This window comes from Synchiropus splendidus, chromosome 2, assembly GCF_027744825.2.
Source record: "Synchiropus splendidus isolate RoL2022-P1 chromosome 2, RoL_Sspl_1.0, whole genome shotgun sequence".
NCBI classification, from domain to species: Eukaryota; Metazoa; Chordata; class Actinopteri; order Syngnathiformes; family Callionymidae; genus Synchiropus; species Synchiropus splendidus.
In genome coordinates this window covers 25,577,191-25,602,744 of record NC_071335.1, presented here as the reverse complement: position 1 = coordinate 25,602,744, position 25,554 = coordinate 25,577,191, and the positions used below count along the sequence as shown (strand labels likewise).

The 25,554-nt window shown below is 41.1% G+C and overlaps 1 protein-coding gene across 7 annotated transcripts in view; it reads right to left on the bottom strand.

Moving 5' to 3' along the window:
- Window positions 1-25,554, bottom strand: part of LOC128753376 (meiotic nuclear division protein 1 homolog) — a 37,940-nt gene that overhangs the window by 5,057 nt on the left and 7,329 nt on the right. For 3 of the 7 annotated variants that reach the window (XM_053855013.1, XM_053855015.1, XM_053855016.1), the window contains exons 1-23: window positions 21,226-21,419; window positions 20,584-20,657; window positions 16,756-16,799; window positions 10,671-10,742; window positions 9,249-9,372; window positions 9,008-9,124; window positions 8,245-8,349; window positions 7,588-7,665; window positions 6,321-6,474; window positions 5,643-5,701; window positions 3,974-4,079; window positions 3,811-3,913; window positions 3,585-3,729; window positions 2,607-2,777; window positions 2,468-2,537; window positions 2,264-2,387; window positions 1,349-1,418; window positions 1,160-1,269; window positions 1,028-1,097; window positions 827-960; window positions 592-734; window positions 342-528; window positions 90-275 (exon numbers count right to left, since the gene is read on the bottom strand). In XM_053855013.1, coding sequence (XP_053710988.1) covers window positions 90-275; window positions 342-528; window positions 592-734; window positions 827-960; window positions 1,028-1,097; window positions 1,160-1,269; window positions 1,349-1,418; window positions 2,264-2,387; window positions 2,468-2,537; window positions 2,607-2,777; window positions 3,585-3,729; window positions 3,811-3,913; window positions 3,974-4,079; window positions 5,643-5,701; window positions 6,321-6,474; window positions 7,588-7,665; window positions 8,245-8,349; window positions 9,008-9,124; window positions 9,249-9,372; window positions 10,671-10,742; window positions 16,756-16,799; window positions 20,584-20,657; window positions 21,226-21,349 — 2,570 coding nt within the window. In that variant the 5' untranslated portion in view covers window positions 21,350-21,419. Of the gene's footprint in view, window positions 1-89; window positions 276-341; window positions 529-591; window positions 735-826; window positions 961-1,027; window positions 1,098-1,159; window positions 1,270-1,348; window positions 1,419-2,263; window positions 2,388-2,467; window positions 2,538-2,606; window positions 2,778-3,584; window positions 3,730-3,810; window positions 3,914-3,973; window positions 4,080-5,642; window positions 5,702-6,320; window positions 6,475-7,587; window positions 7,666-8,244; window positions 8,350-9,007; window positions 9,125-9,248; window positions 9,373-10,670; window positions 10,743-16,755; window positions 16,800-20,583; window positions 20,658-21,225; window positions 21,420-24,499; window positions 24,786-25,554 lie in introns of those variants that run through there. The other 4 variants (XM_053855014.1, XM_053855019.1, XM_053855017.1 and 1 more) reach the window with 4 other exon arrangements.

The window sequence follows — 25,554 nt, the reverse complement described above, 5'->3', positions numbered from 1 at the left end:
TAAAATGAATTAAGCTAAATGCACTTTATTTTTAGATCTTCCTGAATTCAACACAAATGCAGTGCGGTTCTGCGTCTTCTGGTGCTCACCATGTGAAGACCAGCGTCACCACCCAGAAGCTCTCCTCCCAGCTGGGTCCAGGAACCACCTGGGCACAGAGAGGCAGCATGTGGTGCGGCAGCGTCACGTTGAGGGTGAAGGGGAAGGAGGTGCCGCGTGAGGTCACAAGGATGAGGTCACGGATGACCCAGGAGGACGTGAAGTCCGGTGTGAAGCTGAGGAGGGAGACGGTGGTCAGAGAGAGAACCGGAAGCTGGGACCAGGAAGGTAAGTTCACTCACGAGATGGAGATCTCTGTGGAGGAGTTGTGTTCGAGGCTGAAGGAGCGACACTGCTGAATCTCAAAACCAAACCCATGACACTTGTATCCGTTGATGTTCATGGAGACGATGGTCAGCGGCAGATCACCGGCGTTCTCCACTTTGAAACTCTTTTTGACGGCAAAGAGCGGCTTGTTGCTGCGCAGGCCTGAGAGACGACGGGGATATTCAACACCTAGATTAAGTTAAGTTCACTCGACGCCACACCCACCGTCACGACACTCCATCAGCGTCGACTGAGGAACATTGAAGCGCAGCGATGCTCCTGGCCCCGGCAGCTTCCCTCCCACCCTCAACATTTCTTTGGCTCCATGGCCTTGAACCGTCAGCATGTCGAACACCGTCAGGTTGTTCCTGAAGAATCAAAATCAAATCAACTTGTTCACACAGGAAACAAAGCCATTTCAGAGATGAAGGAAAGGTAGACATTGACCACACTTCCACACCTGATGATGAGAACGGTGGTGGTGGGTTTTTGTTCAGAGGGTGTGAAAACCACAGCTACGTCCCGGGCCTCCCAAGGCTGCAGCACCAGACGGAGAACGCCCTGTCCTACTGAGTCCCCCAACACTTCACCAGCCTAGAATAAAACCCCAAACATTTGTTTAATAAATTCAAATGGTGGATCCTTCCCGCCGCCATTTTACCTGTGGTGCCGAGGCCAGCAGAGAGAACTCTGTGGTGCTGATGTTGATGGAGAGAGGGCTGATGTTAAACCTGAAAATGACAGAAACAAACATGAAAACACACCTCAAACAGTTTTATGTTAAACTTTGTACCATTTGGTGAGAAGATCCAGAGCATCCAGGGGGGCGGGGTACATGGAAATAATCTGAACCTCCACAGTCACCACAGAGGTGGAAGGGTTCTTCAGCATGAAGGTCTTCACCTGAAACCCCCCAAAAACTGTGTTCAGACAGGGTGTTTCCAATGGTTACCAAGTTTTGAAACAATCCTGTGGTGGTCACCTTGCTCTCGTTGATTGGCGTTGGACCAAAATCCAGAGGGGAAGACGTTTCCACAGGAAGTCTGGGCCACCTGGTAATGAAAGAAAGAATTTGAATCTCATGAGGCAAGCAATATCTCTGCATTAAACAAGATTTCCAAACAGAACTAATACAAAGAGACTTCTGAACATTGTTCTTGTTTGTTACATTGGAAATAATTCTCCAATAATCACTTCCCCAAAACAGCCTACATTTCTCTGCGCTCAATGTTCAAGTTCTGACTTACAATACAGTTGACAAAGTGTCGATGTAACTGATGCGGTTGCTGATAAAAGAGAGACAAACATCAGCCTCTGCTGCATAAGACACACAGATGGTCACGACGTTTCACAAACAGACAGCAGAGAATTTGTTGAAGGACAATGCGGCCTGTATTTTTAGTAGATGAACAGAAGTAGCAACTCCACTTTACTAATGAACATGAAATTTACAAATGAAAGAAGGGATTACGCACATCAAGAGATTTTTTTTCCCCGGTCAGACATAATTTGGTTTAGGAAACCACTTGGTTGGCTGCAGGTAACAAATATTTGCAGCATGAGTGGTGACAGCTCAATGCTGGTGGGAAGGAAGGAAGGAAGAAAAAAGAAAGATGGGAATAATCCATCCCCACGGTGATTCTTCCACCCAATATTATTGCCCTGCATGGACTTCTACTGTCTTCATAACTTGTCAATTATACTGACTGCAATGAGCTCAATCGGACAGCAGGTGGAAGTAGCGTTACAGCACTCCGATAACACAAGGAAGAGGCAAGAATAAGGAAAGAAGGATTTTAAAATTCTTGATGAGAGTCCCCGCTTCAGTTAGTAATAGTAATATATAATAATAATAATATAGTTTAGTTTTCATGAAGAAATGCAGTATTTCAAGGACCTGCACGGCAGTTTGTCTTTGTGGTCCTGCCACCGGGAGCACAGCTCAGCAGCCAGTTTGTTGTCGATGGTCCACGACGACGAAGAGTAGTCAGGGAGGAGAGAACTTTGCCATTCCAAGCGACCTATACACACACAGGGAGGAGAAACAGTGGTGAACTGTGCCCTTCTCAAACCCCAGTGAGTTGCATCCTCCAAGTCTCACCGGCTTCTGAAAGCCTGAGCGGGCACAGTCGAACACATTCTTGCTCTGATTCAAACACCAGGTCCCCCTGCTGAGACAGTGTTGGCCAGTTAGTTCCCGAGACAAGAGAGCGGACTCTGCAGCAGGGTGGGAGGTTTACCTTGAAGGGCGTAGAGTGAAAGTATAGGGGAATGTGCAAGGAGAAGCCCAGGTTTGTGTCAAGACTCAGGGTGAAGAGATGGCTGAGGGGAAGGTTCCTGGTGAGCAACTGCAGGGTGGCCACCTGCCAACAGCCTGCCGGAACCGTCTGCGGCGCGCTGACATTCACCACCTGTGCAAGCATAGTTTTGTGATATCAAGTGCCTGACATACAGATCACAGCACTATTGAACAGGTCATGATGTTGGAAGAAAGATTAACACAAAGTTCTTCCTTTTAATAAACCACGTAACTTGATAATTCAGCACTCACGTTCCCTACTACAGAGCAAAATACCATAATTTCCAGACTATAGAGTGCACTGGAATATTAGCTGCACACACTACATTTATCAGCCGCACTGGTCTATAAGCCGCGGGTGCAGTGGTGCTGTCTGTGCCATAGAAAGGTCAGTGGTGCACCCAGCTTAAAAATGCATGAGGATCACTTTTAAACTAGTGTTGAAAACAGGCACCAGCATCTCGACTGACTCACGAAACAAACTGGGCAATGTTCAGAACTTGAATCATGAACCCGTTGCATCTTTCATTGACATCAAAGTGCTCAAAATGCGCAGTTTTCTCCAGCATGTTGCTTGTCGTCTCCAGTCCTTCAGGAGATCGGCACTGTGAGAGGAGCTGCAGACACGCGGGCGAAATAGCTCTAAGGTGACTAAAACGCAAGTGCTTTCATTGGTTTGATGTGATGAGTTTCAGTGTTTTGTCAGCATGACACCGTTTAGCCTGTAAAAATCCATATAATAACCATGTCGTAAAGGCTGTCAAAAAGTAGCAGTAACATCTTTTTTGTTTACTTAACAATAATAAACAAGAAGAACAAAGAAAATGGCCAAACAGAAGGACAATAGATGAAGATGAGGAAAAAGAAGATAGAAAAAGGACGCACAGCTAGTGTTCCTGTTGTTGTGACCAGTGCATACCTTCATTACGTCCTGCATCTTTTGTGAAAGACTTGCATTCATCACAGTGAAGGGGGTCAGAAGTGGGTTGGTCACCCAGACAGCAACCTGGTCCGTGTTTTTTTGTTCCACCATAGAGAGTTTGAATAAATCTGCCGTGGACCATCTGAGAGAAACACACATGGTGTTAGAGGAAAAATAAGTTCCAATTCATGAGGCAGGAGTTGATGGTGACCTGCTTTGATACCTGTGAGTGATATGTACGCCAGGCAAGTTGTAGGTCGTCTGATTCCCCAGAACTTTTAAGCTGATATGGTGAATACACTTGCGTCCGCTCCCGGGGGAGGAGCCTGAAACACAAGGGCCAGTCAGGCTCAGCTGATCGCCGCTCTACGGGCTGAAGGGCTCACCTCTGCAGATGAGGGTGGCTATTTGAGTGAAGTTCTTCGCGTCGGATCTCAGGAGGAGCCGATTGTAATCCAGACTAGCGTCGACTTTTGACAGCACCTGCATGTCCTGAGGAGATAAAAACAGCAACATGGGCAGATAGTTCCAGAGACAGAAGCACAAGATCGAACAAAAGCAGTCTATTGGTGCAGTCGAGTTTGATCCTGATGAAAACACAGATGATCTACATCAGTGAGACAAAATCATCCTTCAGGAACTTCATTGCACAAATGTTTTTGCAGAGCCGTCTTACTGATCAGTGTCAGGTCTCACTTCACCTTCATACAAGACATATTTTGGACAGTGGACGTCTGATAAAGGAGACGTGAGGGAGTTGGAGCTGATGAACAGTGAACAAGATGGTGGATATTTGACACAAACATTTAAACTCATGCTTTCATGAACTTCAAATAAACCTTCTCATTTCCAAATTCTGCACAGCCAGATGCGAGTCAAATAAAACGACAGTATGGTTTTCTCTTTGTTGATTCAGTGCTGAAGGATGCATGCATTACCAGAGATAGAGCTCCGACCCTTCATTCAACCAACCACAACTTCCTGTACTCACGTTTGTTTTCGGGATATGACACGCAACAAGTGCACAGCCTTATTTTTTTCTGTGTAATATATAGTGTTCCTCTCACAGAACTTCAGGACTCATTGAGACAATGGCTTTATATGCAAGTCAATTCTGGGAAAAGCTCAACGAGTTGTGTGTCCCTCAACACATCTTTTCCTACATCAAACTTCACAAAGTTATTAAGTAGCTAATAAATTTAGCATCAAACTGCCAAGCTGACACTAACATACTTTCCCTTTGGAATTCAAGAAAGAAAAAGATATGTGACTTCAAACCCTCAAGTCACATGAAATAGAAAGATAAATGTGGACAGAAGTTGGGATATTTCATTCAACAGTTGCATGAAAACACATTCAGGTAAATACACAGCACTCACTACTCAGTTAAGCCAGAGTGAAACCACTCATCTGCTCCAATCTCCCAAAGAACTGTTGCTATTAGACATGTTTTTTTGGTCTCTAAATGTTCAAAAACCTGTTCAGGTCAGCATTTAAATCTGGCCTCATGCCTTCTCACAGATGAAGCCCTCCATCATGGTGTCACCTGTGAGCGGCTTCTCCATCCACCACACCCGCAGCAGGCTCTCCATCTTTACATGGACAGGGCCAATTACTAACACCCACGTTTGCCGACTCATTCGGCCGCAGTAAATTTCGTGCGCTGCGACTGCCGCACCAAACTGACAGTCGGCACACCTCGCTCATGATTTCATGCTTTAATTCTATCGACACCACCTGCTGCCTCATCACTTATGAGGAAATTTTGTCAAAAAAAAACTGCACATAAACGTGAGGACACGCACCAGAGACACGCTATGCTAGTTGAGCCTGTGGTTGACCCAAAATCACAAGTTTTGATCCAAAGCGAAAAATGGCAGGGACACTGGACATTGATGGCTCCAAAACCTTGATTCAAGCCACCAATTCTGAAGATTTTAACCACAAATTATACAAATACTAGCGCCATCTTTCTTTCCTGTAATAGCTCTGTTTAACATGAGAAACAACAAACAAAAAAGCTTCTTAATGTATAAATGGATCAAAGCAACTTACCTTTAAAGACAGTCTTTTCCCTCCAGAATTCAATACGTAAACTCCTATTTTGGGTTCCCCTAGAGAGAAACCAAACCTTGTAACACCCATCGCATTTTAAAAAATGCAGTACACCAGAGTTAACTCCAGCTGAGCTTCCGTGAAATAATCCATGGACATATCACATACAGTTCAAGAGAGCACATATGATCACGGATAAGCTACTGATTCCAAATTAGCAGCATATTAGTCAGTGAATTGTCATTATGTACTTATTATGGCAACTTATTTATGGAGGTACCTGGTTTATTCAAGTTTAAAGTTCTCTAACTTACAGTCTTTCCATTAGTTTCAAACTATAATATTTTAAGAAATGTAAAACAACTGCAGTGAAATGCAGTGTTCACTGATCAACTCTTAATTTTAATTCTAATTTAAGTCTAAAAACTGATGCAAATGAAATGCAGCTCTGGATTGCCAAAGGCGTCAAGGCACATTTCATCAATAAAAATAAAGCAGGGTTAAACATGGTTGTAATATGCATAATTAAACCTCAAGCATTAAGATGAATTTGTTTCATCATCTATTGGGGTTAGGGTTGAGAAATGTTCTGTTTATAGCAGGACAGTTGCTAAACGTAAAAGAGGGAAACAATAGTAAATAAACCATCAGGAAAAAGAAAGAATGGTTGAGATTTACCGACGACCGAAGGTCCAGTAACAGGGGCCATCAGCAGCAGCAGAATGTGCTCAATGACATAAGGCTTGAGCTTGTCAAGGTCAGCTGGTCGGTCTCCACGCGCCGACAGATTTATCTGAAGACTGAGGCGTTCTTCGCTCTGGAGACAGGAGCTCTGAGCAGGAGCGTGAGGAAGTAAATCAATCATCACATCAGAATAAAGCAACACAGAAAAGTGGGGATAAATCATGTGGGGGGGGGTGGGGTCCAACTGCTTTAAGTTGCTCTAAGAGCTGACAAGTAAGCAGTGGGAGTGCAAATCTGGCTGTAAATCAGGGGTCGCCTCGCTCTGTGAATCACCACTTGACATCTTGCAGACGCGTGCTGGCTTGGAGCCTCCAATGATCACAGCCTGCTATAGCAAAACTAATCCCTCAGAACGGGGACACTTCTCACTTGCTGCGTCCCCCCGCCTTCCTCGCAACTAAGCTAAAAACTTTACAGCCACATATGAGGTTAAAAGGGTGAAAATAAAAGCAGAAATTTGACAGCTCCGCTTGGTAGTCTTGGTGAAGGTCTTGCGTCATGCTGCTTGTCACACACCAGGGGAGTCTTGTGTCAATTACACACTCTAGAGAGGGCAGTTTAACAGCTGGCGGGAGGTCTCGTCCTCTGGAGGGACTCGGGGGAAGATGGGGCTCATGTTACCGCTCCACCTGTTCCCGGTTTAGCAGCCTCTTGAGAGTCATGTTCAGGCAATTTGTTTAGCATATATCAAGTTTAATCAGACGAGGAAGTGTGGTAGAGTAGATATGGACATCAGTTCAGCAAGAGTCTGAACTCAAGTCAGCTGGTTACTGCCGGGAAGGACTTTCAATACGCAAAAATTAGTCAATTGTGCAGCAAAATGTAAAAGTTATCTAATTATGACTCCAGCCAAATGACAGACCATTAACTAGTTATAGCATAAAACACATATTTATACACACTAGATTGCCTTACATGTTTTGTGGGATAAAAAAAGGTTACATTTTAAGGCATAAAAAGTACTAGCATCTCAGCAAGACATAAAATGTATATCTACAGACAAAAATGGGCATAAAGATATACATTCTTTGGACACAAAAGTAAATCCAGACGGGGAAATAGGATTATATACTAATATAAGCAGCAGGGCTAAGTAACATGGGTGATGCATGAAAGGAAAAAGACCAACTGAATTTTTCTACTCTGACGAATATGTATTATTTTGAGTGTGAAGTTTTAAAAAACGATAAAAGACAGGTACCTGATGGCTGCTGAACAGGATCTTGGGCAGGCTGCACTCAAGGATGAGACCCAATATGGTGATATTGGAGGTATCTTCCTGCAGAGAACATTCACACCTTCTATTAGTTAAGATGAGACAATATTTTGGTGGCTGATTTCACCACTGAAATACATTTAAGTGTGACAACTTAAATTCTCATATTCTCAAACATATTTCCCCCTAAGCAGGCACAACAATAAAAAATTATTTTTATAGCAACAGGCCAAATCCACTCGTTTTTGATCCAAAAAAGGTTCATTTTCACTTTCCAAAGATGCTTCCTGATAGTGCAGTGCAACTGCACTGAAAGGGTAGAAGGTAATAAACAGTGACTTGGTAATTACACAAACTGACGGTGGATATTTTACTCAGAAGCAACTGACAGATCGCAGTGCACCTCACTTCCTGCTGCACAGTAGTGACGTTCAGTCACAGACTGCAGCAACAAAACAAAATGAATGTGCGATCGTCTTGTTGTAGTGCAGCCACTACACCACAAGGACCCGGAAACATCAATTTCGCTGACCTTCTCACGAGTCATTTCCTGACAGGCACACCAACACGTTTATAAGAGTAATGTCGAAGTCAGTCAGAAAAGAAAACTAATACTCAACGATACTACTCAAGACCACGTACCTGAGTTTGGGTCAGCTTAATACTCTGGATATGAGGAAATATTAGGAGACTATCCTTTCTTTGGACAGACTTTAATGAACCGTGATGAACTCCTACACCAAACACCTGCAGGTAGAAAGGTGAAACACACAATTGTGATTGATGACAGAGGAAGCAATTACAATGAAGCCTTAGAATGAATTCATTACACATAATATTGCAGAAAGAGACCAACATAATTAGGACATAAAAATGCAATATGCAAACATAAAATATGACACGTTATTCTACATTGTGTTCCACATTTAAGAAGTGAAATTGTGTGTGCCCTGCTGCTGCAGCATGCAACAGCAACAGTGTTACACAATGTGTTCCATAAACTCAACCCCACATGATACGTTTAGATGTGTGATAAAACTACTAGATACTACGCCAGATAAGGAGGTAAATCCTAAATCATGACACAGCAAATTCTAGTGTCCTTTCACAGTGTAATATTGAATGGACGTATATGAGTCTTTAAAAAGATATTTCAGCTTCTGACTTGTCACCACACATTGTTTATTTCATGTTAATAAAAATAATAGTAAAACAATAGTAGATTATAATGATATAATCTCATTTGAATAAATACCACTATGTAAATGTGCTTTTACATAATGTGGTGTTAAAGGGTGAGAGACAAAGCAAAACAGAAGCATGTCTTCTTAAGCCGCAGGTCATGTTCCGCAACATACATGCAGACGTGTGGATGCATTTCTTTCGCTGCACTCGTGCCACTAACCTGATATGACAGCAGCCCGTGGGCAGATGTGTTTATAAATAATGTGTTTTCTACACTTCCCTCTTCATTTGGGAGGAAAATTAGTTTAAAAGATGCTTTCCCTCTCGGTGGGATCACCTGCAACAGACAGGACATAGTCAGGCCACGCCCACACAGCACTTTCAAACAAACCCCCCAAAAAAAGGCAGACGACTGATAAAAGACGGAGAACTTTTGATGCACCATATAAAGACACACTTACTCTTCTGTGAAAGGAAGGTATGTGAAAATGCCTGCTGGATGTAAACATTGACAGCAGCGTCACAGGGACTTCCTGGCTGGGGTTGTGTATATATATGGTTTCGGCTCTTGGCAGCCCCAGCGGCCTGCAAAGACACACGGAGCAGCGTCGTAAATAACAAAGAGCGCCGCTAAGCCACACAGTACCATGACCAGTTAAGGAACTTGGCTCTCAGTCTGAAACCTGAAAGTGTTTAGTAGATAAGTATCCGGCATTTACAGCTTAAAAGGTTTTAGGAAAATATGTTTTTACACCAGTAGAGAGAAGTGCAAGGGTGTGGCAGCCTGAAGGGTGTAGCTCACAGCCTACTGTCAGGTGGACATCAGAATATGATTTCAATTCCATTTACTTGCTTCGACATTGAAAAGTCTGACCACTAGTGGCATGAGCGCAGCTGAAGTGAGATACATTTCTACTAGAAAGTTTATGCCAGGAAAAACGGATTTAATGCGAATAACCCTAGTGGAGGAGACATTTACAGTTGATCATGAAGTGCAAGTGAACCTGCTCGTCTGATCAGTATCCAGCTGTTTTGCCAATATTCCACCGCCATGTGCATTTGTTTACGAACAAGGCTTTGATAAATCAGCCTGTGGAGAGGCAACAGTGAATTTCACCCTACAGTTCACCACACATTTGGAGGTCATTTGATGGGCAATGTGCATACATTTATGTACTTTTTCATATCAGTCCGGCATCGCTGTGGAGGTTCTGACAGACCAAAACTACAGTCTGTGAGACATCTTGGACAACCTCAAACATGCACGGAAATCTGCCTCTATGTCTCCATCATAGTAGTAGAAGGCCTCGTTGTTACGTTGTTTTTGTCTACGATAATTGCATGATATTTTGTCAACTAAAACTATACTCAGACTAAAACAATTTAGATGACAAAATTGGGACTAAAAATAAATTCACATTATAGGCAAAAGACCAAAACTAAATCAAATACTACGGTCAAAATTAAGATTGGTTACGAACACATAAAAAAAAACACAATTGTGTCCACTTCATTTCAACACTGTATTAATTGCATACTTGCATCCCACCATCCATCCTTCTCTGTTGTGCTCTTTTATAAGAAGACAGCTACGAACTACACCACTGTACCACCAGTGTTTGTCATTTTGTCTGCATGTTTGGACACACACGCAGGAACTTAACCCCTCTGACTGGAGGTCAGTGTCTGAGAGTCTGGGAAAGTCAGCCGAGTACCATACTTGGACATCCTGTCTCTTAATTCGGTGCCCCATGTATTATTCAATTTTCAGTGGCATGCAAGATAGCAGCGGGTCACGTGACGGAGACTGAGAGAAGGGGGAATGAAAACAGCATCCAAACCTGTGGATATTTAGAGAGGAGGACTGAGGGAATTGTACTTACTGAGTCCCAAACTCCAATGCTGGGGGCTCAAAGTGCAAGACCCTCCCGTTCTTCTGAATATATATATTGGAGCTGGAGTTGAGAGAAAAAGAAATAAAGGTTATGCAACAGCCACAAATAAATTTGATGTTCACCTGAGCACAAAATGTGATGTAAACATATAGACTTCATGGAGCAGGTCAATACTTGTGTGCAGCAAAACCAGAATGCGATTATAGGGCCAAAGGTTAAGAGTTGAAGTGGTGATGGTAAAAGGGAAGAATATAAACATGTCCAGGCACTCGAGCTTTACCAACAAAATAAGTGACAAAACAGTGTGGCCAAGTAGAATCACTTAGCCTTAAGCCACAGAGATTCGTTTGAGAAACCCAAGGCACATGGTGTTGAAACCTTTGGGTCGGCCTTTAGTCAACTGGATGGAAACTGGACGCCCTACTTTCAGGCGGGACTTTTTTCTAAGGTGACTTTGCTGTATGGGATTTTTCAAAAGGCTTAAACCTTCCTAGAAAAGCTGGGTGATGAATCGATTTATTCGAATGGCATTCAGACCGATTAAATTCAGTATTTAATTCTCTTCCTCAGCTCCCTTCGGGCAGGGGAGACGTCAAAAAGCCTGCCTCAGGACCAAATGACCAGGGGGAGCAGACAAGCTGGTCAACAAACTTCTCCTTCACCATGTTTTGGATCAAAACTCTGTTCTTAAGTCATGCATGGACAAATAAACTGTGACTGATGAACATTAATACAAGACATTCATGACTAGAGCAGATCTATGAGTGTATTAATCTCGTGACCCTGCACACCTTGTGTGTGTAGTGGTCAACGCTGAAATAAAAATAGCGACAAGCCTCTAAATCTGGCCTTTATAAGTTGACAGGTGGGAAAGTTTGAATTCCAAAAAAGAATATAAACCTCATGGGCATGCGCCGCAAAAAAAGAGCCTGACAGTAAGTTTAGTGTTTATTTGTACTGGAGGAAAGCATTATTTTGCTTCTAAGCTAATTAGATTTTTTATTAGCGCCAAGTCGTTGAGAATTATTTTGCTTACAACCAAAGATACAAAAGGGTTCTAAGTCTGACCAAATGTAACAGTTCCTGAATGCACCACTGGGAGTTTTTGCAGAAGTGAGGAGAGTATAACACAGAGAAAGTGATTTACTGGGAGTTTGTGGTTAGCGTTTGACTTGCAGGGTGCAGTTCTTAAAAGAGGAGAATTCTAATGTTTTCCCAACCTCCCTAAAGTGTCAAGTATCGAATGACTTTCATGTTCACCAATCGGCAGAAGGTGAATTGAAAAAGAGCCTATTCACTCGAGAAGAAGAGAAATGTTAATGTTGATAGACAACAGGAAGACAAACACACCGGTGTATGCGGGGGAAGGGATGCCTGACATTACTTTAATTCCATCTCCTTTCACTCTCACTTTATATTGAAGAAAAAGAATGTGTTGCATTTCGAGCTGCAGACAAGACATCAGGATTTATAACGGTTATGAATCTCCGCTTTCCCTGAAGCACATGAATCAACAGGCAAGACAAACGGTCAGGGGTTATCCAAATCTGCTTCTACTAGCAAAAAAAAGTCTGTTGATTTTTATCAGTCAAGCAGAGTAATATGATAATGAGCAAGGCAGCGCCACAGGGGTTGATTCTTATCTCATTTCTGTTTAGTTTACGTATATATTACAGAAGCCGTTACTGAAGAAGAGGATGTGTCTAGTGTGACTTAATCTCTTTTCATTATTTGTTAACAAACAAATTATATGCCTTCAATTCAACACACAGACATTTGAAAAAGCAGAAAACACTACTTTTCAACGTTTCTTTTAACAGTGGTTCCTCAAAACACACAAACGAAACCTGCTAACAAATGCAAGAGTTCTTTGCACAACTTGGGTTCGCACAACCGCCACATTACATCCATATTTAGTCATGTGAAACCACTTGTTTGTTGCCACCCACTTGGTGAGTAAGGCAGCAGAGGGACAAATACAACATGATTTTGGGCCCAATGAGCTGCCACACAGCCATTAGAGAGCACTTCAACAAAAGCGCAGACAAACAAAGTTTAGCTTGTGAATATGCGTGCTTCACCACTAGCGGGGCATGTCGTTCATTCTGACATGATCAAGAGCAGAAAAGGGAATAAGGGTCGGAGAGAGACAGATGAGATCTGCAGCCTACGTGTAAGGACAGGAATTACTTGTCTGGATCGTCACGAAAAATAACTGTGAGATAGAGAGTGGGGGACGAGATCTGTAGGTAATGCAGCAACTTGAGAGGCAAGTTGTTCTGCTTCAGCGAGAGACTAACTAGAGAAAGTCATTTCAGGATCGCATTTGAACATTCGAAGAATGCAGCAAGAAAATGCAGCAACTTCCACAACAGAATAAATTAAAACTATATGTCTCAGAGATACAATCTTTTTTTATATTCAGCACACACACTCACAACTAACTGGTAACCATGGTAACAATCAGCAGGTCCATCCGTCATATTTTAAGTAGAAAATGACTTGTTCAAAAAAAAAAAATATATATATATATATATTATATATAATATATGGAATTGTGCAGTCAAGTGTAGTAAACTCCAACACCGACGCAAGACAAAAGGTTTAAGTTCTGCCTTAGAGTTCAGGCTGTGATGCTGCTGGTGCACATACATGTTGTAATACAGCCACATCCTGTTTGTGGACTTGCAACAGAGCACAAAATCCTGAGAGCAAGTCAGAAGCAATGTACAGTGCAAATAACCATCAGTGGCAAACGCGACTTGCTTGGCACCCTCGCCTTTTTGGACAGACAGAACTGAATTCACACTTTTTACATTAATGCTATGACACATTTTCTGACAGCACAGAAGCATAATTATCAACTAGAAAGTAACTACAGAGGTATTTCTTTTACAATAACTAAAACCATTTTAACACAAATTTCCCATCTAATTAAAAGAAAAGTATGAAGTTGAAAATAAAAATATTCATGATAAAATGTGTGCTATTTAAACATGTGTTTATATAAAGATGGTGAAGCTACAGATAATTCAAATAGTATTTCAACCTCAGAGCGACAGAGCAGCACTAAAAGAATCCAACTTCTATTCCAAACTGCAGTTCGTCTACAACTGCCAAAACATGTTCCATGTTAGCGGTCGGTAACTAGAACTTTATCTTATCTGTCGCTTGAGCAACTCAAATGTTCCAAATTCAACAACAGCTGCTCTTCAAGAAAAAGACAGCAAGCATACCACTCTGCTCAACCTAAGATCTCTGTCCACTTCTCCAGCACAAAAATAACAAGTTATGTTTGTCGCTATGTGATCCCCTGGATCCAAGTCAAATAAAGTCAATGTTTGCAGTGACCTCACCGCTGCTGCGGGAGAAAGGTTATGATCAGGGGAGCGCTGGGGTCAGTGTGTGTTTCACCAACACTGGGAGTCTGAACAAAGATGAATCCCATACAGTGTTATGTAAAAGGAGCAGGTTATGTCAGGCAGATATTTATACCCGTACATAAATACTTGTGGTTGTGCGAAAAGAGCTTCTCATATACAGCATGAGGTTCGAAAACTCAATGAGTCGTGTCACTTGGCTTCTAATCTGCAGGCGCTTTTGCTGTTTGGGAGGTGTGATAGCAGTTGAGCCAAGTGTCTGATAACCCAGGCACGAGAGACTGATAGTCCGAAGCTCAGGAGTTCTCACTGTCACATCCCAGTCAAGGGTCTTGTTGAACTCATCAGCCGCCAATAAAATAAACCTGCGTGTGTGTAATATGAACCAAAATGGTTTTCAGGCAGAAATAAGTTTTTGAATCAGGACTTTTTTCCCCATTTATAATTTTACTTATAGCTCATTGAAAGAGGCCTTACGGAGTACCCGATTTCTAACCAATTGTGTGCTTATTTACCATCAATCAGTAATTATGATGTTGTTTGGATTGAACTTTAGGTGACCGATCCTGGGTAACGTTTTCAGGCTTAATAATGAATGAATAATAAGTACTTGGAAATGAATTTATGGTAATATATGTTCCCCAATCTCAAGTGTGACCCAATCTGAGACTACAGGAGTAACTTTGCCCCAAAACATTTAAATTTTTTTTATTTTCAATGCCACACTAAGCTTAAAGCTTAATTTTACAAAATGATCAGCTTCAACGACTGTTTATAAAAACAAAAAAAGATCACTCCAAGTGACCCCATGATCCTTTGTGGATTCTGTGTAGAGCTCAGTCAGTGGTGACACATGAAAATGGATTGTGTCATTTTTTTAACATAAATGGATGAACAGTGTTCTCTCACATTCAGTATATGACCATGTGTTGTTTCATATTAGGCTGTAGATGACTGTTAACTGAGAAACATTACAGGAACCCCATTAGGTTAAGCAACAGATGGTATGTTAAAGCCTCTAAAACAGTACTCATGCATGACTGCATTGATGAAATCCATTCCTTGCAAGTAATAGTCAAACAGGAACTAACATTAGTTTTTGCTGAGGTGGCAGTGGCTAAGTAGTATCGCTAATTATCGAATAAACTAAAGCAGCATCACAAAAAAGTACTGTACAAAGTGTGATGTTTTCATTAACAATATTAAATCTATGCACTCAAGTTAAAATGAATCTTGAGAGTAGAATTAGTTGTTTGTATGCACCATGTTCTTCCACCAGGAAGTGAAGAGAAACATGACATTTAAAGAGCTCATTTTCCGCAGCAAATCGAGAGTGGCAGCCTGTGAAACCACGTGATAATTTGTTTTTGAAAATGACCAACTCAACAAAAACGGATGGGAAAAAAGGCGTCCCTCCATTTCTCCCAAGGAGTTCTAAAATTAGTCAGGAATTTGGTCTGCCTCTCTAAAGCACAACCCCAAACTCTCTCTATCCCACGCGACCCCTTAACCCACCGGTATAAACAACATACCTTGTACACCTTAAGCCAGTCTGAGTACCAATTCATTCCATTAACAGCAGGTGATGTTAGAGGTCAAGACTATTTTCCCCATTACTAGGCACCACTGTTTAAAATGGACCATAACACTTCATGCAAACTACCTAACACAAAAAGTGCAGTGTAGTACCACCCATTTTAAATCATGTAACACGCATTTATATTGGCCTGGTGGTGTGTGCATGGGTAAGAAATCATAACATAATAGCACTCCCAGTTTCACTTACATGTGGCTGTCCATTTTCTGTCATCAAATCACTCATAATGCATTCCTAGTTTGCAACTGACAACCCAAGTCTTCTCTAACTCAAATTTCTTCAGCACAAACCTTTAGTGATTTTATATCAGAACCGAATAGTTCGACACTTAAGGCTGCAACAGTCAAAGTGACTCTTGCCTTCCAGAGTCTTAGCAGAAGCTCCAAAAACACCCAGTCATGCTTCCTGTTGGGCCTTAATATTCATCATTTACGTCTCGTAATGTCGGTATGCAGTGGTATAAATATCAAGGCGAGACAGAGAAAGAAGGAAGACCAATTGCTTTGCAATACTTGGCACTGAATGAAATGAAGAAAGTCAGTTAAACCTTTGGATGTATTGCATCCTTGAGGTAACATCATGGACTTCATCACTAACTTGATGCCCTCACAGAGTGGAGGCCTCCACCAAGCCCCTCCTGTCACCAGTGCTAATGTCCTGCATTTATTTTATCCATACAATTATATATATTCTTTTTTTCACTGTCAGTTTCAAATAGGCTCAGAGAGAAAGCAGGTGGCAGCAGCTTTCTGAAAATAGTTACCACAACCTGTCAGGACTTCAGTATGGGAAACATGGTGAGTCTGTCATAAACAGGAATTGATGTGATGGTGCTAGGAGTGTAAGAGATTGTGTATCCTATATTGTGATACGTTTACAGCGACGAACCAGTGCTCAATAACATGGACACGACGACATTCCCCTGACACATCACAGTTCATATGAGACCCAATCTCCAAAATATGTCACCTCTAAAATGAGTTTTATCTTATCATCATGACTAAAGAGATTATTTTCTCACAAGACAAAACACTCAACATTTGTGTCAACCACAAGCACCGTACAGGTTGATTGAAAATGAAAGTAAGGCTCCTACCTTTCTTCAAGAGGAAGGCCATCTTTTATCAGCCCCTTGTCCACCTGTATGAGGAAAACATGCACAGTTAAAACAAAAATAATGGCACATGTACTCTTCCCATCCATCTCTAAACTGGACAGGAAACGTCACAATCTGCATACGTTTGAGATTTTTGCACATCACCAAAGAAATGGTCAAGAAACATCTTGAGCTGGATTTCCTTCTCAGCTCAGACCAAGAGACAAGATGACAGACTATATCTTAATCCATGGATCAGCCAGGGTCTCCACTTAACTGGAAGGCTCGGAAAATCTATTTACAATTCAGTCTAGAAAGTTAAATCAACATCACAAGATAGAGAAACAGCAGATAGGCTGTAGGGGTCCTAGAGGTTTTCTTTATAGATGACTTAAGGTATGTTAACCAATGTGATTTGACAATACTTGTTGAGTTACTCGCACAGCCACAAGAATGACGTCCCTGTCTCTCCCAGTCTGGTGGGAGCTGGTCTAAAGTTAGAGGAGCGTCAACATGATGGCTCAGAGAGGTAGAATTGTAGCTTTGAAAGTACAACAGAAAAAAAACACTTGGAAGCTGCCGTCTCATTCAGATGATCCTTTTTCACTTCTTGTTGATGAAGTCTCCTTCACTGCAGACGTCACCCTGAAATCTGGGCTCTGACTGGCTAGTGAGCCGCGACTTGACATCAAAGTTCCAGTTTTTTCAACCTGAGCGACAACTGTCGCCTCAAACGTGTTGCTTGAAACACTTGGAAGTAGCAACCTTGTCAGCCCCAGCGTGTCAAATCCCCCACTCCTGCATTGTACCACAGCAGTTTGGCGCACTTAATCGCACCTCTACGTACTACTTTACATGTAGAATCTACACCTACACCACACCTAGTGTTACTGAGACTCTACCAACATCCGACTTGTCATTTGTAGCAGAGGAAAGATTCAGTCACTTCAATCACCTCAATGGTGTTTTTACTCCAAAAGCTCAAGACTATTAATCTGACAGATCCACACTCAGTCAACACAAAGACACTTGAAAACCTTCATCTAATTTGCAACATGGTTAGGACATAGTAACAAAAACCATGGTCTTTGACTGGTAGAGCTGATCCTCATCACCATTAATTCACACACCACTGCGAACAGCAGGGCATCTGGGCTGTGCTCTGAAAAGCAGCTACCCCTACTGCCAGACAGGAGCCCTATTTTTTCATGTCACTTTCTATTGTTAGCTAGATCGAAATGTGGACGCAAACCTCCCTCATCATGCTCTTTTGCCAAGGAAATCCTGCATAATCGCATCACTCACATCATGTGAACGTCAGGACTCAAACTTTATAGGTCTATTTGCAACGATACAGAGTGGATGTGTGTTGTGATTTGGTGGAATCAGAGACGCACAACTTGGCGTTTTGCATCTGTGGTGGCAATAACTGACAGTGAACCGTGGGACAAACAAAAGAATCAGCAGGGGAAATGCAGTGGGCAGGGGACACGAAGATCAGAATTTTCCTGTTACTTTTTATAATAGGAAGCCTTATGCCTATTAAAAGATAATAAACAGATGTTGGTGGAGAACAGTGTGCTTCATTCCCACAATTGACATTTACTGCAACAAGTGCCGTTTATGATATGAAGGATATAAAAATCCAAACTTAAAACATATTTATGTTTTTGTTTATTTGTTTGACTCAAAGTTGTTACTTGATTGTTTTCTCAAGAAGTGTCGAAAGTTACACTACGAACAAAACAGTTGCATCACGTCAGATGATTTTAAATTATAGATGCTTTTATCGATACACACAAATACATGTACATTGGTGTGGTTTTCCGATGGTGAGGTAGACTGCTCCATTTTGATGAACATGTAGATGAACAAGTTGAACCTTAAACCACTAGTATCAGCTGCACACACTGCTCCTCTGTATTAACTTGTGAAACATAAATAAATGGCATATTACCAGAAATGATGTGGTGTTCCTCACCCCCCAGCCACGCACACATGACACCCCAGCCTCAAGACAAATAATGTTTCAACAAAGACAAAAACTTGAGCGTGATGGGCAAAATTTGCACCTTCAACAGGAATTATTGCTCCATCGCATCATTATTTCAAGCCTATTGACAGCATGATCGTAGGGCCGCCGAGTAATATAAGATTAATTTAAGTTACGTTACTTAAAAGTTCTCCGCAAATTTGCTGTGAACAGACAAAATCATTATGACGCACATAATTAACCGCAAAAGGTTTAATTAGCATGTATTCATGTGAGTGAAAATCCTTCAGTTTTCAGCCAACATGTGACCACATCTGAACAATTCAGACATCAAAACTAAATGTGGCTTTTGGTGCATGAATAGCCAAGACGAATCTATCTGCCACAGTGAGGAACTATCACTCAAAACTCCATGAATGAGTGTGGATTTCAACAATTGTCATGATCATTTTCTCAAGAATAACTGTCCTTTCATTTTATAATAATTTGCTTTTTTTCTTTGCAACTTTCTGGTTGAAGTTGCAATCTTTCATTGAAAAAATATTTACTGAAGAAGGGAACTATTATATGATTAGCGGTTTATATGTGACTGAGACAGAGATTTGTGCTACGTTCACTCAGCGATACTGATGTCAACAATAATTTGGGAAAAACAAAAACATTCACCAAACTGTCTGCCATTGTTTTAAACTAATATAAAAAGTGTCGCATTATTTTAGTATAAATGATACAACAACAAAAAAAACAACTATAAATGGGTGTTTCAGGAACTCCTGTGTAACTATTGTCTCCTGTTAACATATCATGCAAACAACAAACTAAACTCAACCTGAAATTAGCAGACCATTTCAATATATACACACCGTGTTCTGTTTTGCCACACAACAACTCATCTAATTGTATTTGTACTAAGCTTGAACAAAAGCTGCTTTTATTAAACCCAAGGCGCACACCCAATTCTGGAGCTACAGACTTACAACTTTGACTACATTTATGTCTGTCACCCAATATTGTGTTAACTTGAGCAGAGTCAACAGGCGAAACATTTTCACGTCATTAGTTTACTGATTCAACGAACCGTTTTTTACTCCATTATACTCTAATCTAAAAAAATATTCTTCAATTTCATTCATTTTCACTGTAGGCTGGAGGTTGATTTTAACCGACTTATCGATTATTCACCAACTGCTGAGGCTGCAGGACCATCGAAACAAACTATATAGTCGCATGTTGGTCAACTTGTACACTGACTGGCAAGTTCACTTAAAGTTAAATTAGTCGGTGACTAGTCGACTATTAAAACAGTTGCAGCCCTAGATCATCCATGGATTTATTAAGCAACGTTTCTATCTTTTCCAGTAGTGTTCCATTGACAGTCTATTTACATGGCCACACCCCCCTCAGGTAGTAACATGACAGTCAGCTGGTGACCTCATTACAGATACATACACACCTGGAATTGCATAAGCTCCAGGAACAAGCCCTTCGAGAATTAGTTTACAAGGCACATTAAGGTGCCAGGTATTCACTTATGTAGTATTTTGTAGTTGTAGAGCACTCCTGTGTGTGTGCATGTTTGGTGGGGAGGGGTGTCAACAATGAACGTCATGTACAACAATGAATGAAATGAAGTCACAAGTCAGGTCATATCTCAGTACAGGTGTAGTTTCCAGAGCTTCACTGCAGTTGATTATTATGGTCTGGATCGCGTTTGTCAGCACAATGAAAGGCGAACACGTGCTCCTTCACCTGTTCCTCTGTGGGTCACGATCTGGTGGCGTTCGCCCCCAAACTCGCGAAACAAATGACGAGACCATAGTGTTATGAACGAATACCTGGAGTGGGATTAATGGCTCTGCGTCTTCGGGTTGCCAGACTTCGACCACGCTGGTTGACATCTGACTCAGAGCTTCGAGGGCGCGTGCCAAAAAAACAACAGAGTCGTTATTAGATTGCAGCATGGAAAAGGCAGCATATTGAATTCCAGAGTAGATATGTTTGGGGTGTCTTATCGCATGACAACCCGGTGTTGCAGCGGAAGAACATAAACAAGCGAGGAAATGACTTCGGCGGCTGCCTTTGTCATGTTATGCTAACTGCTTCATTAGCACTGTTAGCTGCGTCGCTATCGTATTTTTTTATTTTAAATTTCTCCCTTTACGGTGTTCACAACGGACTGATTTAGGTTTAACGTAAATGGTTTCAGGTTTTTAAACTGACGGAAATATAAACCGAATGAATAAAACTCGTTTGTCGGTAGAATAACAGGCAGCTAGCGCGAACTAGCTCGACAACATGTAGAAAATATACAGCAGTTTAAGTGAATTTAGACTTGTTGACTCGTTTTCTTTAGCTACTTTAACAACACATGGGTATTTTGAAGCAAGCTGACGCGTCAAAACGGCGAAGTAAGCGTGACATTCGCCGAAATGGTGGCTTTAACTTTGGGTCATTTAAGAGGGGAGTCGAGTACAAACCTTGCCGCTGCGCTCCTACTTGCTGCACACACGGTAATAATAAGTGCAGTATTCCTATGAGTATATTAATCCATGTTTTCCTGTGACAGTGGCTGTCTTGCTGGGAATCCCGTGGCCCCGCCATGCTGCACTGGAAGCCTGCAGCCTGCCGTGTGTTAGTCTTCCTCTCAGCCAGAAGCAGCGACAGAGGAGGCGGCTCCCTCCCACCGTCCCACCCCGCCTGCCTCGCACTCCTCACGGGCACAAACAGGGCTGGTGACTCCTGCAGCTGGAGGTCAGCTACTAAATCAATATACAACTGTACATGTGCGAACAAACATGTCATACTTCTGGCTATTTATTTTCCCCGGAGTGTGTCACAACATGAGTAGTTGACTGCGGCAGAAACCGCCGTTTTCACGTCAAGCACGTTCACCTTTATTTGGTATGGTATGTACTCGTGTGCTTATCCCCTTGAAGACCAAGCAAATTGGGGTGAGACGTGTTGGACCCCACTGGAGGTCCCCCGTCACATGACACATGCACACACCAGACGACTTCACCTCAGCACTTCTGGGCGTCCAATCCAGTCGCCACTACTCCACTGTGCTGCCCAAAACAAAATGTAAATCATTAATATTAATTTTCAATCGTTAAACCAAACCCGTCCAATATTCTTAAATCGTAGATGCTTCCTCTTTCCAGCCACAGATATCATTAATAAAAGTTTTATCATGTCATAAACGGTGTAGAAGTCAAAGATTAACTTCTGAAGCAATAAAAAGGTTCTCAGAGAATCACCAGTATACTCATAAAAAACTTAAAGTGTTTTTGCTCTTTCTTTACACTTCAATGTCCTTGTACAAATACATCCATTACGTTTGATATAACTCAGATTAAATATAAAACATGTCCATGCAACATTGCATCCTCATTTAAAATACTTTTTGCTACCTTTAGTTTAAACATGTTTTGTGTTGCTCTGTTGCTATTAAAAGATTCTTTTTTCCCTAATTTTTTTAAAGTAATATTGTATTGCAGTCATCAAATATACAAGGTCATGCAATTATTTATTCTTTTACTCATGTCAACCTTCAATTCAGTGGAAATTAAGAACTATAAGCTTCTGTGGTTAAATATTAAACAGGTAGTTCCCAGGCGTTTTTGGCCTTTGACCAGTTTTCGATAAGAAAACTGTCCACAAGATAAACTGAAAACTATAAAGTATTTTTTTTTTAATCAAGTATTTTTCACAAATTCTAATAGTAATGTTGAAACTGTGTGATTATCTGGCCAAATAGTGCTGTAGTCTCACAGTCACAAGGTTTCAGTTGTCGCCGCGGTGTTTAGTTTTATTCCTTGCTAACCCCTGAACAGCCACGCAACTGTGGCCAGATCATTTCCATTGATTTTCATGTGTCTGTGTGTACCTTCCTCACCGGCTTCATTGAAGGGAGTTTCCTCGGTCCCATTCCATTTGAGGCGTAACCAGGTTGTCCAGTTCTAAGTGTGTGAGCAATTCAAGACATTTACGTTTGAAATGTTGCCAAATAGCTGAAACCAGTTTCTTGAAAGGTTTGTGTGCACATGTTCTTGGCAGGTGGAAAGGGCCCGGCTGTCAATGGTTTTGACAGATATGAGAAGTTCACAGCATTACAGTGAATGTAAATCAATGACCTGCCCCTGGTTAGCTCGGCCAAGTTGAAGAGAACTGAGAACAAGACAGGGAAAACAGTAGATCTGGAATGTAAATGGCTGCTTCACCGAATGATGGAGCACAAATGTCAAAGATTAAACGATTTATTTTTAATGCTTTGCGTCTAATTTCGTGGCTCGAAGCAAATGTCCGTCTCAGACTTACAACAGCGATTCCTGCGGGAGCTTTTCGAGAATCATAGTGGAGACAAACAGGTTGGGCAGGTAGACACAGGAGCAGACATGCTCCTCATGGGTGTGTCAGCGCACAGCAGCTAGATATCTACTCCTCACGATATATGGTCTAGAAAAGTGATTGTTCGCCGTTATCAGTAGCATGAAGGTTAATGTCACCTTGAATCACCTGTGCATAATCGCATTTGTGGCAGGATCATACATCATTTATTAAAGATGGGCTTTTGTTCTTATGTCAGCTTAAAAAGTGAAATGCAATAAACATGAACGTCATCAAACACATTTATATCGGATGAAACAAAAGCCAAAATATGAAAATTATCCATGATATAGACAAGTTATGATATCAGGAAATTGTAATAATTTAAGACAAATGAATTCACAGAAGAAAATTGGAAAGGTTTAATGTAGAGAAGACGGATGAGCTAAATTAAAGAGAAGGAGGGAAGAGTGGATGGAAAAGATTTTAGTCAAGAAAAAAGATTCTGAAAGAATTTATTAAATAAATATGAATTATTTCTGGTTGTCTTTCGGCTTGTCCTATCAGGAAATGCAACAGCAAGTCAGCCTTCCTCACCTTGTGCATCCTCTCTAGTCACACCTGTCTTCTACATATCCTCCATTATCACAACCACCTCAATGCTTGTCTTCCTCTTTCTCCTGGAACATTCTTCATCCGACTAGTTCCTCGTCTCCTCTCTCTTATGGCTATAAACATGCCATATGTTTGAGTACATTTAATGATTAAAGCCAAAAGCAACTAAACCTCAGGTTAAAGAAAGCAGTCCAGTTTTAATAAATATCACCTCTAAACAGAAAAAAGCTCCATAAAAACATTGTCATGAAGACCATTTGAGTGTAGGAACTCAACCTTACTCACTGCTACAGCAACTTCAACCTGTTTTTTTAAGTGAACATAAAATGTAATCACAAATATTAAACGCCTATATCCGAATAACGTGGAAGCAGGTGTGAAGTTAATGAACTCTTTTAGTAAATAGAAACTGATACCAAACAATATGGTCACGTACTGTATGAAACTTGGTCAAGCTTCACTGACAAAGATGCTCGTAGTTCATTCTTCTCCATCATCAACGTGAGGCTCTCAGTTTTCAAACCAACAGGTGTCTAAAAGTCAGGCAGCATTCAAGACGCTTCACAGACCCTGATGGAGCGTCCAGACGCGTCTCATGTTGCACCAAATAAACATTTCAGCTGAGTAAGTCCACCTGGCATCATTTTGAACCTCGATGTGAGTCTGCATCCACAAGCTAAACGTCTACCTCTTATTATAATTCTTCATATCACATTTTTTCTTGTTATTGTAAATGGCAAATAATAATTAACAAAATTTTAAAGAAAAAAAGCTACAAACACTCCAAAAGCTGAATCATTACATTTTTTAATGTAACACAAACCAAAACATTTGGATGAAGTATAAAAATAAAATCTAGAAAAATATTCAGCGAACTCAAAAAAATACAATCAGTAGTCAAAGTAGTGTCTTATTTTCAAAAGTAATATGATAAAGATTGAATAACAAATGTTTCAACTAAAGTGAACATCATTCACGCACATTCACATTCAATTCATGTAGTCGAAATCCTCCGGGATCCCGAAAGCTTTGTTCAGGTTGTTGTCATCGAAATCAAACTTCTTCTTAGTCCAGGACTTCGTTGCAAAAATGTTGTCTGAAAAACACGTATACAAGTATATCAGGGTGAACATCAGTGATGGAGTGACTTGGTACAACAGAGAGGTCAGTCAGCTTAAACACAAGCCACAGGACAGTTCTCAGATGTTTCCATTTGCGGTGCTTCAGCTTTCTGCCTCTGAAACATGTTATCTTGTGAATAAAAGTTCCCTCACAAAAACACAACTTAGTGGTCTATAAACCTCTTTGTCTGCAAAAAAAATCCTTCCAAATATTATATTCATATTATACTCCATATTATCATACTCAACATTTTTAATATTTTGCCCCTTAAAATGTCACTTTACAATTTAATGTTGTTGTTTTTATCAACTCAATTCTTCATCAAAACCTTGAGAAGCAGCAGAAGTTCATTTGCCACGCAGCTAACAGACACACCAGGTGTTCGCAAAACCCTAACCTAAAAACCCTAACCCATGATTGTATGAAGCTAATAGTTGACAGAAAAAAACCCCGAAATCCTTACGTATGTAGATAAAAATTTCAAAGGCAAAACTTTTCAACAGAATGAGCTGTTCCAAAGATCATGAGTCTTCATAAAAATGAAATTCTAAATACTCTTTTTAAACAAAGAACACAGGAAGCATGACGTGTCTCTTGAATCGTTGCCACACAAATTAGACAACCACTGAAAACAAAACTGATGCAGAATAATGTATTGCCATGGAAATGTGGTCGCTCGCCACAGACGCCTCTTTGAGTCTGAGACACGCATTCATAACATAATCAGGTACTAAAGTACACAA